Here is a 13,018-nt window from a genome sequence, read left to right as displayed (position 1 = left end):
TCGGAAGTGTGTATGGAGGTCCTGGGCTGCCAGATGACAAGACCCCCACTCTCAGCCTTGCTGATGTGATCCAAAGGAAAACAGAGCCATATGTTTGGCACCAGCTTGACTGCAGGTGTTGCCAGAAGGAGACATACAATGTGCCATCCAACCATCTTAGGGACTTCACTCCAATTTGTGTAGAATTTACTCCTTAGCCTTTTCTTATCCTGAAGATATCTCACAAGGCAGCAGATGTTGTGGATCAGTTTTTTCATTCTCCTAGATTGGCTACCTTCCCACGTTGACGAGCCCAATCCACCCCTCACTTTCCTCTACAGCACATGCAGAAACTGCCTTTTTGGTCTCTTCCACTCAATCCGCTGGAGCCTGCATGTGAAGTCCCTAACACACCAAGGGTTTGAGATGCATTGGTTACTCTCACCTAGTTTAGCTGGCTAGTCAAAGCCATTTCCCAGGGTGTGGCCGCTGTCACATGCTGACAGCTTCTAGAAGCCACAGGTGAGAGCTGAGTGCAGGTTGGGGACCAAAGATTGGCAAACTACCCCAGAAGGAGCACAACATGTCTCCACCAGAAGTACTACCCCTCCCCTAAGACCCCATATACTCCTAAGGGCAGTATACAAATTAAATAATTTATCCACATGCTGTGCAATTAGCTAACAGAATTCACTGCCAAAGGATGTGATGGTGCCCTCTAGCTCAAATAGATTTTTAAAAGCTTAATGGGAGTCAAATTCATGGGGGGAGGATTTATATAAAATTCTTTGTTGCTTGGAGTTCACAACCAGGTAGAGTGAGCAGCAGGGCAGAGTTTTACCCCCTACAGCAAGCATTTGTACAGATCTGGCACTGTTCATGTGCACAGGTACATAACCAGAACAGAAAAAAGGAAGTGGAGGGTGTGGAAGAAGTGTTTGTGGGGTTGAAATACAAAGAAACCTACACATTCATTTCATCAAGTCCCATCCACTACTGTGGACAGAAGCAGCAGAGCAAAAATGAATATCCATGACTGAAGTAAACAGAAATGTATGACAGCTAATTTGTCATGTGTACACAAAGAAAAACTGGATCAGTGTCACACACTCCAACCAGGAAGCACCTTTAGTGTTATTTAAATGAGCATGTATAAGTTCTGAATGTGCCCATTTGAAGCAAATTTGAAAGTTTCAAATTAAGGGAGACAGTATTATTAATAATATTTTTGTCCACAATTAATTTTTGTCCAATTAAAAGTATTATTAATAAGAAATATTTTAATCCACAATCTATCCCCTACAACTGATTATATAATCTGCAACTAGGCACTAAAGTGGTTTGATATTGACGGTGTATATCCAAGTTATACTCTGATGAGCTGTACAGAACCATCAAAGTTCACATCTCTTATTCTTCTGCAATTTCCTCTCATTCCTCAACAGTAATTGGTCATCACATTCTGGATTTGATAGAATAGGAAATCATAGCCTAAATGATTGACATCCGTTTCATTTGTTGCACACACTGTTAACTGTGATACAGGGTGTGCCATGTTCTGTTCTTTCATCTGGCTTAATTACTCAATGTATATTGTAAGCGTGAATCTTAACCCTCATGCAGCAATGCTGCTATTCCTGTACTGCACATTGTTAAATGACACGTGCATATGTTTAAGCAATCTGCCTCTGCGTATTGTGAAGTTTTTTGAGTAAATGTTGGGTTTGTGCCAGAACAGAGTTGAGGAAGAAGACATTTCTAACCCCCTATAAAAAAGCAGTGTGTGGAACATCAAAAAGAGAAAAAAATGATCTGGTAACACTAGAATGAAATCTATAATTAGACAACAAAGTCACAATGAGCACCAAACAGAAGGAATTAGGGTTGCTTGTCTATTTACTTTATTGGCAAATATTGGAGAATGATGATAACACCCCTAGAAACACAATGCTTTTCTTGCATTTATCATAGAGCTTCATTCAGAGCAATTTGGCTGCAGAAAATATTAGACTGGAAATCAAAAGACTGTTTGTACACCAATGGAAGGATCTTGTTGCTTGTCTCATTTTGAGTAATCTGATTGGATTTATGATCTTCAGCCTTTTCCATCTTTCTGATACCAAGAACCCTTTCAGTTGAGGCTGGGGTCCTCAACATGGCATCCAAAAGTACCCATGTATCTGTTACCTTTTCTGGTACACACCCATTCCTCCCCATCCTCATCCCCTGGAAAATGATTTCCTATCTCTGGTTCCTACTTCTTTAACCAATTCCTGATCCACAAGAGGACTTCTTATTCCATGACTGCTAATTTTACTCAAAAGTAAGGTACTTTGAGGTACTTTGTCAAAACCATTTTGTAAGTCCAGGTAATGTCAATGAGATCACCTGACACTCTCAAATAACTCTAAAAAGGTTAGTGAGCCAAGATTTGCCCAAAATCAGTTTTATTGCCCCCCGTTTCTGCTCTGGCCAGGAGCTATAGGGCATGGGTAGGCAACCTAAGGCCCAGGGCCGGATGTGGCCCAATCGCCTTCTCAATCAGGCTTGCGGATGGTCTGGGAATCAGCATGTTTTTACATGAGCAGAATGTGTTCTTTTATTTAAAATGCATCTCTGGGTTATTCGTGGGGCATAGGAATTCGTTCATTCCCCCCCACAAAATATAGTCCAGCCCACCACATGGTCTGAGGGATGGTGGACTGGCCCACGGCTGAAATAGGTTAGTGATCCCTGTCATAGGGCTTTGGATGCCGAGGTAGCTATCTTGCCCCACTGCTCCTGGACTGCAGCGTTATTAAAGTACTTCTACACCCCTTTATGCCCCCATTATTTGAGCCTCTGAAACCAAATTTAAATGCTTCTTAAAATCTAGTAGAGGAGCAACATTTGTGTGAGCTCCCTTAAGGCATTCAGGCTGGCCAAAGATGTGCAGAGAATAAGGGTGGAATTATGTTGACCATGTATTCCTGTTGGCTACCAACAGGAATGATTAAAAATAATAGTTATTTCATGAATATTTGGGAGAAGTTATTTAAATTGATGTTTGTGAATGTTATGTTTTTACAGACCTTTTAACCTATTAGTTTGTACAACAACAATAACTACAACACCAATCTGCTGCCTGATTAATGGACAAGCAACTTTTTGAGTTGATTAAAATTTCCTATCTGCGTCGTGTCTAATAATAATAATAATAATAATAATAATAATATTTATACCCCACCCATCTGGCTGAGTTTCCCCAGCCACTCTGGGCGGCTTCCAATCAAGTGTTAAAAACAGTACAGCATTAAATATTAAAAACTTCCCTGAACAGGGGATGTCTTTTAAAGATAGGATAGCTGCTTATTTCCTTCACATCTGAAGGGAGGGCGTTCCACAGGGCGGGCGCCACTACCGAGAAGGCCCTCTTTCTGGTCCCCTGTAAGCTCACTTCTCGAAATGAGGGAACCGCCAGAAGGCCCTCGGGTTTTTCTGGAATCTCACCGAGGAATCCCACTTCTGGTTTTCCCCCCAGAGCTCTACGTTTGTCATGAAGAGCGAGACGCCGTTTTAAGTGGAATGAAAAGTTGAAAAACCGATTTATCGAACCCAATAGCCGACTGATCACCCAGCAGGCGGCCTGAGGCGCCTCCGCCTCGCAGGAAGGATTTCCTTCGGGAGCCGCTTTGAGGCGCCGTCGACTCGCCTCTCCTTCCCTCGGGGGCCCTTCGGCCGCCCGAGCGGGCGCGCCTCCTCTCTCCGCTCCGTCCGTGCGTCCGAGCAGGCGGGCGGGCTGGAGGCGGGGAAGAGGCTGGCCGCGCCGGGCGGCTGCCCGCCACGCCCGCCGGGTCAGGAGGAGGCTGTCAGTGGCCCGTGGCCATTGCGGGAGGGAGGCGGCGCGGGGCGTGTGCGGCGGAGAGAGGAGCGAGGCACAACTCCGAGGCGGCCGAGATGTTGCGCTACAGCTCGGGCTTGACCCTCACCACCACCACGCCGAAGAAGCCCGACGGCCAGGGCGGCCCTGCTCAGAGAAAGGTGAGCGGCTTCGCTTGCGGGCAGCCGGGACGGGGCAACGAAACAGCGCACGGCGGTAAAGGGAGCCCCCTCGGGCGCAGAGAGGGGGGGCCCAAAGCGGCGGCCCCGAGCGGGTCTCTGCGAGGTGTCGGAGGCAGGGGCGCAACTTACCTCAGGAACAGGAGGCGCATGCGCGAAGCGAGTTCCCTCAGGGGCGAAAAAAGGCGGGAAGGGCGTCGAGGCGAAACCTCGGGGGAGATGGGAGCCGCCTCAGCCGCTGATCGCCGCATGCCTTCCTTACACCGTTTTGGGCTTGGATGCCTTGAAGGCAGGGCCCCTTCCCTCTAGGGGTTGCTGGACTCCAACGCCCATCAGCCCCACCCAGGATGGCTCATGGGGCGGTGGGGTCCAGCAACATCTGGAGGGCTACAGGTTGAGGAAGGGCTGGCCAAGGTGGCTTTGTTCTGTACCCCTTACCTGTGCCAAGATGCCCTTGCTCCATAAAAGGGATAATCTTGCTTTACCCTAGAATCAAAGAATGGTATGGTAAGGTAAAAGGTAAATGACCCCAAGATGGCTAAGTCCAGTGAAAGGCGATTATGAGGTGCGGCGCTCATCTCGCTTTTGGGCTGAGGGAGCCGGTGTTTGTCCGCAGACAGCTTTCCGGGTAATGTGGCCAGCAGGACTAAGCCGCTTCTGGTGCAACGGGACACCGTGGCGAGTGCCAGAGTGCATGGAAATACTGTTTACCTTCCTGCCACAGTGGTACCTATTTATCTACTTGCACTTGTGTGCTTTTGAACTGCTAGGTTGGCCGAAGCTGGGGCAGAGCAGTGGGGAGCTCACCACCATCGTACAGATTCGAACTGTTGACTTTCCGATCGGCCGGCCCAAGAGGTTCAGTGGTTTAGACCACAGCGCCAGGGACCACAAGGGTCATCTAGTCCAACCCCCTGAAACACAGGAATATTTTGTCCAATGTGGGGCTAGAACCCACAAGTCTGAGATTAAGCGTCTCATGCTCTATGGATTGAATTATCCTGCGTCATACTTACTTTCAAAAAAAGAAAAGAAGTAGGATGTTTTGGTCCCTCACAACAGCTTTAAGATGGAAATATGGATATGTTATGCCTTTTGTGGAGAAAGTGGATACAGACAAGTTTCCCCCTCTCTTTCAAGACGCACCTTGCCTCAGATGGCACAAACCAGACTCTGGCTTCTTTTTGTTTCCAGGGTTGAGCAGTGGGAGGAGCGTCTTAGGACTTCTGAGAAGTTAGCCCCAGAACTCTGCTGTTTCACATTAAACGGTCTATAGCTTGTTTTAAACTATATTTTATATGACATACAAAGCAGGACACTGTCACAAGGCGTGCTGATGGTTTGTGGTTCAGGTGGCTTTGAAGGGCAATTTGACAAATTCACAGAGGCCTAGGAGGAAATGCCTTATTTATTTATTTATTTATTTATTTATAGAAATATTTATATACCACTATGTGAAAAACCAAACCAAAGCCCAAAGTGGTTTACAGCAGTAAAACAAAACCATACAATAAAAACCACATTAAAACGTTAAAAACAGAGATCAATTAGCCATTGTGGAGAGAGGCATTCTTAACTGTTTGTGTAGGCCTGGGGGAATAGAAAAGTTTTCAGTAGGTGTTTTAGAAGTTGGCACAGAAGGTGTCTGCTGAATCTTTCTTGTAGAGTGTTCCACAGGGTTGGGCCTATGACACCAAAAGCTTGATTTCTCTTCTTGTCAACTGAGCGTTGACAACGATGCTCCTGTAGGTGATCTCAATGATCGAGCTGGGATATAAGGGTTCAGGTGATCCCTGAGGTAACCTGGACCTAAGTTGTTTAGGGCTTTGTAAATTAATAATAGATGGATGACCTTTTGGAGCTTCCAAACTTGAAGCAGTCTACTACTGATTACCAAATACAAGGGAGCAACAGTGGGGGAGCATTGTTGTCTTCATGCTGTGCTGGTGGGTTTTCTTGAGGCATCGGGTTGGCTGTTGTAGGAAGCAGGATGCTGGACAAGACGGCTGGATTCACCATGGTCTCATCCAGCATGTCAGTTTCTGAGCATGTGCAGACTGCTCTGCCTTCTTCCGAAAGGTACCATTTTAAAGAAATAACAATGAGTCAAACTCAGAATTTTGAATTCTCTCTGTACATTTATTCTGGCAAAGAAACAAAATAATGGCCATTCCTGTAAAATTTTGGCTTGTTGGCAACCTCCCCTAAAATGTAGAAGGTGTAAACTATGTGTTTGTAGAGAAAGTAATTTACTATGGTTGGCATGGGTGTATCATTGAAGAGGATTAACCTCAAAGGTCAGCATATATCTAAGGAAGTATACATGAATGCATGTGAGTTGGCTTGAGAAACCTGCTAAGTGGCTGCACTCCAGGATCTCTTGCAGCATCCCTGAAGATGTTTGGATTCAAGAGTCTTATTCTGTGCTATTCCAAAGTGTTGCTTTGAGCAGCTAATGTGGTCGGGCCAACCTGGTGCCATGCAAATATTTTATTAATCTGTGTTGTAGAGGATTATGTGCTGGACTTTGGTAGGGGAGACCTATGCTGGAATCCCTGTTTATTGATGAAGCTCACTGGATGCCCTTGGGCTAGTTGTGTGCTTTCTCACTTTTACCTATCTCAGAGGATTGGTGTGAAGATAACATGTGCTCTCCATCTTAGGCCCTTTGGTGGAAGAATTGATTTAAAAAGTAATAATGAAAAGGATCTGAGTACTTTGGTTACATTTTTAGTTCCACCCTGAAAGGCATGAACCCAGTGTTACTAGTAGCCATTGATTGAGGTTTCCTTTATGTAATTGTCTAAGCCCATTTTCAAGTTGTCTAAGGCTGTGAGCACATGATTGCTTTCTCTGGCTCCAGAGCGCTCCCAATGCTAATGTTTGAATCTGAGTATGTATGACATTAGTCACAATGCATAGGCTTCGCATAGTTTGTTGAGAAATATTGCTGTTTGATACATTTTCTCTCAAACCAACTTCATCTGATTTGAAAATGTAAACTCCTGTTAAGATGAGGTGTGTACCTCACAGATTATGGCTTCACTGAATAGGAGTTTGGTGTGTGTGTGTGTGTGTGTGTGTGTGTGTGTAAGTAACAAAACAGGTAACGGTGTGTTCTGCAAGTCAAAATGCAACTTGAAATGCAGCAGGGAGGAACAACTTTGCTGCATTTTAAGGTCAAATGTGAACATAGCCTAAACCAGTGACCCATCTTGCAGTGATAAATTCCACCACACATGTCTTAATCTGCGTGCCTCTTTTACTGCCTTGGTCAAAGAATTTGGAGGGCTGCCTTTAGCCTTCTGAGAGAAGTTACCCAAAATGCACCTGTTCAGTAAAGCAAATGTAAAATAAATTGTTAGTTAAAAGTACTTTGACTATTGTAAATTTTCTCCAGAGTTACTCATTCCTCCATTATGCATCCATACTTCTCGATTCATGTCAAGGTAACTTGGCCACAGCTGCAATCCTATTCCCCCCACCCCCACCCCGCCACTGACTTAATGTGACTAGAAATGCAGAAGTGTTGGGTTCACAGCACATTTTTAAACCTGATTGGATTTAATTTGTACCTGTATGTTTGAGAATGTGTGCTTATGATGTGTGCCGGGTACAACACATTAGTTTTGTTGAAGCATCAGTTTATTATTTTTAGTGTGGACCAAAATACGTACAGTATTTTCCTGAGTCTGAAGAGAAGTTGGTTGTAAGATTGATATTAACAGAGAACGGTCAGCATAGAGGCATTAGATTTAGCTACTAAGAGCTTGGGTCCTTCACCAAGAATGTTGTTATTCATACATTATGGGTTTTTTTAAGTGTGTACCTAAGAAGTTTGAAGTGGAAACAAGCAGGAACTAGAGGGATAAAACTTGTGTTGGCATAAAAGTGTATCATGTGTTTGCACACTCAGGAATCTAGGCTTGGTTGTAGCTCTTGCTAAGTGTGCTTACAGAAATAAACCCAGGTTTGCTGCCGCTTAATGAATGAAAAGGCCCGAAAGGAATGAGGTAACAAGGATGATGTTGCTGCTATCTTGGATACTGGCAATTATCACTTCGAAACATTAACTAAAACTATGTAAATTATTTCTGAAATGTTTCATAAACCAGATTAAGATCTTGACTCTTTAATGCTGTGTTAAAACACTGGTAGATCTAATGAAAGGGCTGTTAAAACAGTCATCCTCCTCTAAATAGCTTTTCCACTAATTTGATAGTGTAGGCTGTTATCATTCCAGGATGCACATTCTTTGTATGCTGTAGGGGACAGAAAACTGAGATCAGCTGATAACACTTGCTATTACAAAGCCATTATTATGTTTTGGAACACCTGCTATCTCTATTCATGTAGCAAAGCAACACTCATAGGTTCAATTTTAATAAAAATAGTGGAATGTTAACACGTCTCATGCAGTAACATAACGTCAAGCAAAATTTGATCCCAAGAAGCCTTAAGACTGGGGCAGGAAAACTCAGACCTAGGGGCCAAATGTGGCCCTTCAGGCCTTCCAACCTGGCTCTTGCAATTCTTTCTCCTCTACATTATCTCTTTATTCACAGCCCCTCTCTCCAGTCCACACCACTCAATGGCCCTACTTTGCTCTGCCCTTTAATGTCTTTGCCTGGAATATGTCCTTGAACTCTCAAAATGCCTCTTGCTTATTTGGGAGGAGGACAGAGTGAGCTTTGTGAATGTATGTGGAAACTACCTTACAGTACAGTGGTAAAATTTTCATTCATTGCTCTTCCTGCTTTTACCACTGGCATGTTGCCCCTGGGAGGCTGTCTAGGAGGGAATTTAGCCGTCAGTATGAAAAAGTTCCTTCACCCCATCTTAACGTGTTATTTTATGCCATCTGTAAATATTACAGCAAGGGTCAGCAAACTTTTTCAGCAGGGGGCCAGTCCACTGTCCCTCAGACCTTGGGGCAGGGGGGGAGACAGACTATATTTTGAAAAAAATATATGAACGAATTCCTATGCCCCATAAATAACCCAGAGATGCATGTTAAATAAAAGCATGCATTCTATTCATGTAAAAACACCAGTCAGGCCCCACAAACAACCCAGAGATAAATAAATAAAAGGACACATTCTACTCATGTAAAAACACGCTGATTCCCGGGCCATCTACGGGCTGGATTTAGAAGGCGATTGGGCCGGATCTGGCCCCCGGGCCTTAGTTTGCCTACCCATGTGTTACAGTATCACATTACGTGTTCTCAGTTTATTTTATTGTGTCTTGAAAAAATATACTGAAAACCATTTCAAAATGTTTGCTCACCAAAATGAAAGCAGTGAGAAACAAAGTTTTTCAGAGGAGTAAGGCTCTTCCTTCCAGCACTGCTGTGTGATTTTTAATGTATTTTCTCTGGTATACTGTAATTAACTTTCCCCCCACCTAGTTCATTCTCTATTTATAAAAGATGAAAGACTCATCATTACCAACAATGGAGGAATGCTTATTAAAATTATCAGCTGAGATGGCGAAATTGACATGTTTAATCAGGAAAAAAGTCATTGTTAACATTTACTAAAGACTGGAAGCCTCTCATAGACTTTTTGCGTGAAAATGAAATAATGACATTTGGGTTTAAAGGCTGAAGTTTATAGAAAGTAGTTGTGCTGGGTGTTATATTGGAGTGGATGAGTTGAATAATGTTTATATAAAGCTGACAGAAGAAGAATGGGGAGTTCTTTAGTTTCTTAACTTTATTTTTCTCTTTCTCTGTTTTAATAATAAATAATAATAATAATAAATTTTATTTATATCCCGCCCTCCCCAGCCGAAGCTTGCCTCAGGGCAGCTAACAACAATCAAAATAATCCAGCATTCTAAAAACATTCATTATAAAATTAATTAATCCTTCTATCTCACTTTCTCTCTTCTTTTTTCTTTTTCTTTCCATCTTTTCCTCTTCTTTTCCTCTGGATCTATGTTTTTATTTTACTTAGATTAACTTTTTAGTTTGGCAAAAAGGGTATTTGATAATTATCTTTGTATTGCTCTTTATAAAATCTAATGAAATTTATTCAATTTTTAAAATAAATTTGCAAATACCTGTTGTCCATGAGAATATTGTTATAGTAATAATTCCATTTGCCATGGAATGAGTTTGACTTATGAAGAAAACTGATGCTTGTAGATAGCCCTGCTTTTGACCATCCCTTGTCTTTCAACAGTATTTAATAATTTCTGTTATAAAAACGTCAGTTTTTCTTGTTCCCTGAAGTAAACAAGTTATCCCTTAGAAAGTTACTTTTCATTCTTTTCACAAAGACAGTAATGTTTTTAATATACTGAAAGAAGAGCTTTGTCTTTCTTCTAGGCAAACGTGTGTCGGCTGCGCTTGACCCTGCCCCCTGAAGAAAACTCGCTTTCTCAGGAAATTAAAAATAAGACTGAAAGGACAAAAAAGGTAAGTTAACGAAATTTTGCTGATGTTTGCTTCACTCCTGTAAATATTAATCCATCTAAAAAAAAATCAGATGAGTCTGTTGGTATGCACTGAAAAAAGTTCTGGAAATCTGCACTACACATCACAGATTTTGCAAATGGAGTAAATTTTGTTGGTTTACAAAATTACCAATTGTTTTATTGGAAGGCATGCCCTCCCCCAGTTCCTTTTTGGGCAAAACTAAGACCAAAGTGCATATCCATATTACATATTACATATTACATTGTTATCATTACATTGGCAGGGGGTTGGACTCGATGACCCTTGTGGTCTCTTCCAACTCTATGATTCTATGATTCTTTTTAAAAAGCATGCATAAGCTGGCCAACTTTATTCTGAAGGAAAAGCAAGCAGAGCTGCAGCAGGACATGGGAATTAGGTGGTTATGCCAACGGAAATGGTGGGTTTTAAGGAGGAATGTGAAGTAAGTAAGAGGTATCTCTCTTACTTACACCTGTGTAATGGGAGCAATTCTAGGCATATGAAAAAGCAAGGGAGTGAGTGTAGTTGGTTTTAAGACCTAGGATTCAGAAGTGTTATGGCTATCCTAATAGTGGGATTTGAGTAACCGCCAGTTCAAATGTGGTTAAATCATGAATCTACTAGTGACCTTAGGGAGCTATTGTTCTCTCCGCACCAGTCCCTGATGAGTAATGTGGGGATAATAATTCTATGGTATAGGACTGTTGTAAATATTACAGAATGTTAATATGTTACATGAGCATGAAGTTTTATTATTTACACTGATAAATAGTAATACATAAATACAGTGATCCAAAATTAAATATAAGAATCCCAAAACATTCTACAGCAAAATATAAAATCATCATTATAAACAATATTCTGATAAAAGCCATCTACTTAACTGCTCAGAAAAGCCAATCTGTGCCCCCAGCTCAGTCAGCAATTTTAAAATTCCCTCCCGTATCTGTGTTGTCTCTAAACATTAATTAAAAGCTGTGAATTCCACGATTCCTCTTCAGATGTGGCTGCAGTGCTGTGTTGTCAGACAAGTGCTGTGCTACACCTTTTGTTGGTGATGCTGTTGGCCAGTTGACAGCTGTAAATCCTCAGAGTTTTCAGTTAGGGCCCTGACCAGTGTTAGTACTGTAGCATAAATTTTCAGTCAGCATCTTCTGACTCTTTGGGCACAACTAATTGCAACTCAGAAAATATGTAATTAGGATCTTGGTACTGTAATTAGGATTTCCTGTGGGAGCCCCAATTGGATCTGGGGGAGGTTTTTGGTTCCTACCCCTACTTTTATTCCTTGTGGTACTTCCCTGCTTTAAATCCTCTCCATCTGTCCTTTGCCCCATGTCCATATGCACCTGTATGCATTTCCCTGCAATGAAAAAGATAGTAGCTGGAGGGGTGTAATTGAAACTGGGGTGCATGAAGGAAAAAGTTAACCCTACACTCATAGATCCAGTGTGGGAACTTGCGTATAAGAACTTTTATATGCAGAAATGGGTATGGTGCTGAATGTGCAAGGCACAGGTGATACTCTTCTCTCCCTGCCCCCATGGCCTTCATTGCAAAGTGAGGCTCACAAAGAGGTGAAGCAGCGTCAAAAGCTTAGTAATAGCTCTATTATCATCACACCCACAATTTCACGAGGCCATATGGAAATAGCTGTGCTCTATAAATGCCAAGGTAGGTTTTGAAATGGGGCTGGGCTTCATTCTTTTGAGGCACAGTGTCAGGCTGGTGGTTCAGTGGCACTAACTGGATGACCCTGCCAAACAACTGTTGTAAGCTGATCAGCACATTTTATTTAACCATTACATGCCTCATTGTGTTCATGACTAAATGTGTTTTGTGAGATGCCAGAGTTGTCTGTGATGGAAGACAGCCTTGCAAATAAGTTCACAGAAACTACTAGCTCAGATAAAACAATGGCTAGCTTGTCTATCCATGTAAATGTGTCACAACAACAGCCAGGACAAAAAAAAGAACCAGCTTTCTTTCTCTATGCTTGTCACCAATTCTTATTTGCCGTGGGCAAGAAGTTACTAAAAAGCCACATAGGCCAAGCTAAATGTGACGAGGCAGCAACAATTGTTATCCACTAGTCTGGCCTGTGAACATATGAAGGGTTTATGTGTCGTTTGCTTTTAACATGAAATGGAATGTGTGGGAGGCAGAACCATAGCGGGGGGGGGGGGGGCTAGCCATATTTTTTGCCCCAGTGAAGCCTCCATAGTGGCGTCATTGAGGCTCCGATCCTGTATCTGTGTGTATGCAAGTGTGTGTGGTGTGTGTGTTTGTTCGTGCACACACGCAAAGCTGGATCTTTAACCTGGGTGAAACTTGCCCCTGCCCTTGTCTTACCTTTTTGTGCTCAGTTGCATCTACGAATATTCTCACTGGTCTTCTCCCCAATATTTGGATGTGTCTTTATATTTTATATATGTTGTGAGGCACTTTGTAGAGCATGGTTCTTAAAAAAATGAAATGAAAATCTTGTTAATTAATAACTAATTTCTGGGGATGCTGCTAAGCTGGAAGAAAATCTGTGATTTTTAATAAAGGGTG

The 13,018-nt window shown here is 42.5% G+C and overlaps 1 protein-coding gene across 1 annotated transcript in view; it reads left to right on the top strand.

Annotated features, from left to right (window-relative positions):
• The first annotated feature begins 3,598 nt into the window (after positions 1-3,598).
• The window catches only part of LOC310664072 (uncharacterized protein), a 68,795-nt gene continuing 59,375 nt past the window's right edge, over positions 3,599-13,018 (top strand). Inside the window, exons 1-2 of the mRNA XM_083412619.1 lie at positions 3,599-3,999; positions 10,352-10,441. Coding sequence (XP_083268745.1) covers positions 3,916-3,999; positions 10,352-10,441 — 174 coding nt within the window. The 5' untranslated portion in view covers positions 3,599-3,915. The remainder of the gene's footprint in view (positions 4,000-10,351; positions 10,442-13,018) is intronic.

Source organism: Podarcis tiliguerta, assembly GCF_965153285.1.
Source record: "Podarcis tiliguerta genome assembly, chromosome: 14".
NCBI lineage: Eukaryota > Metazoa > Chordata > Lepidosauria > Squamata > Lacertidae > Podarcis > Podarcis tiliguerta.
This window is presented reverse-complemented; position numbering and strand designations above follow the sequence as displayed.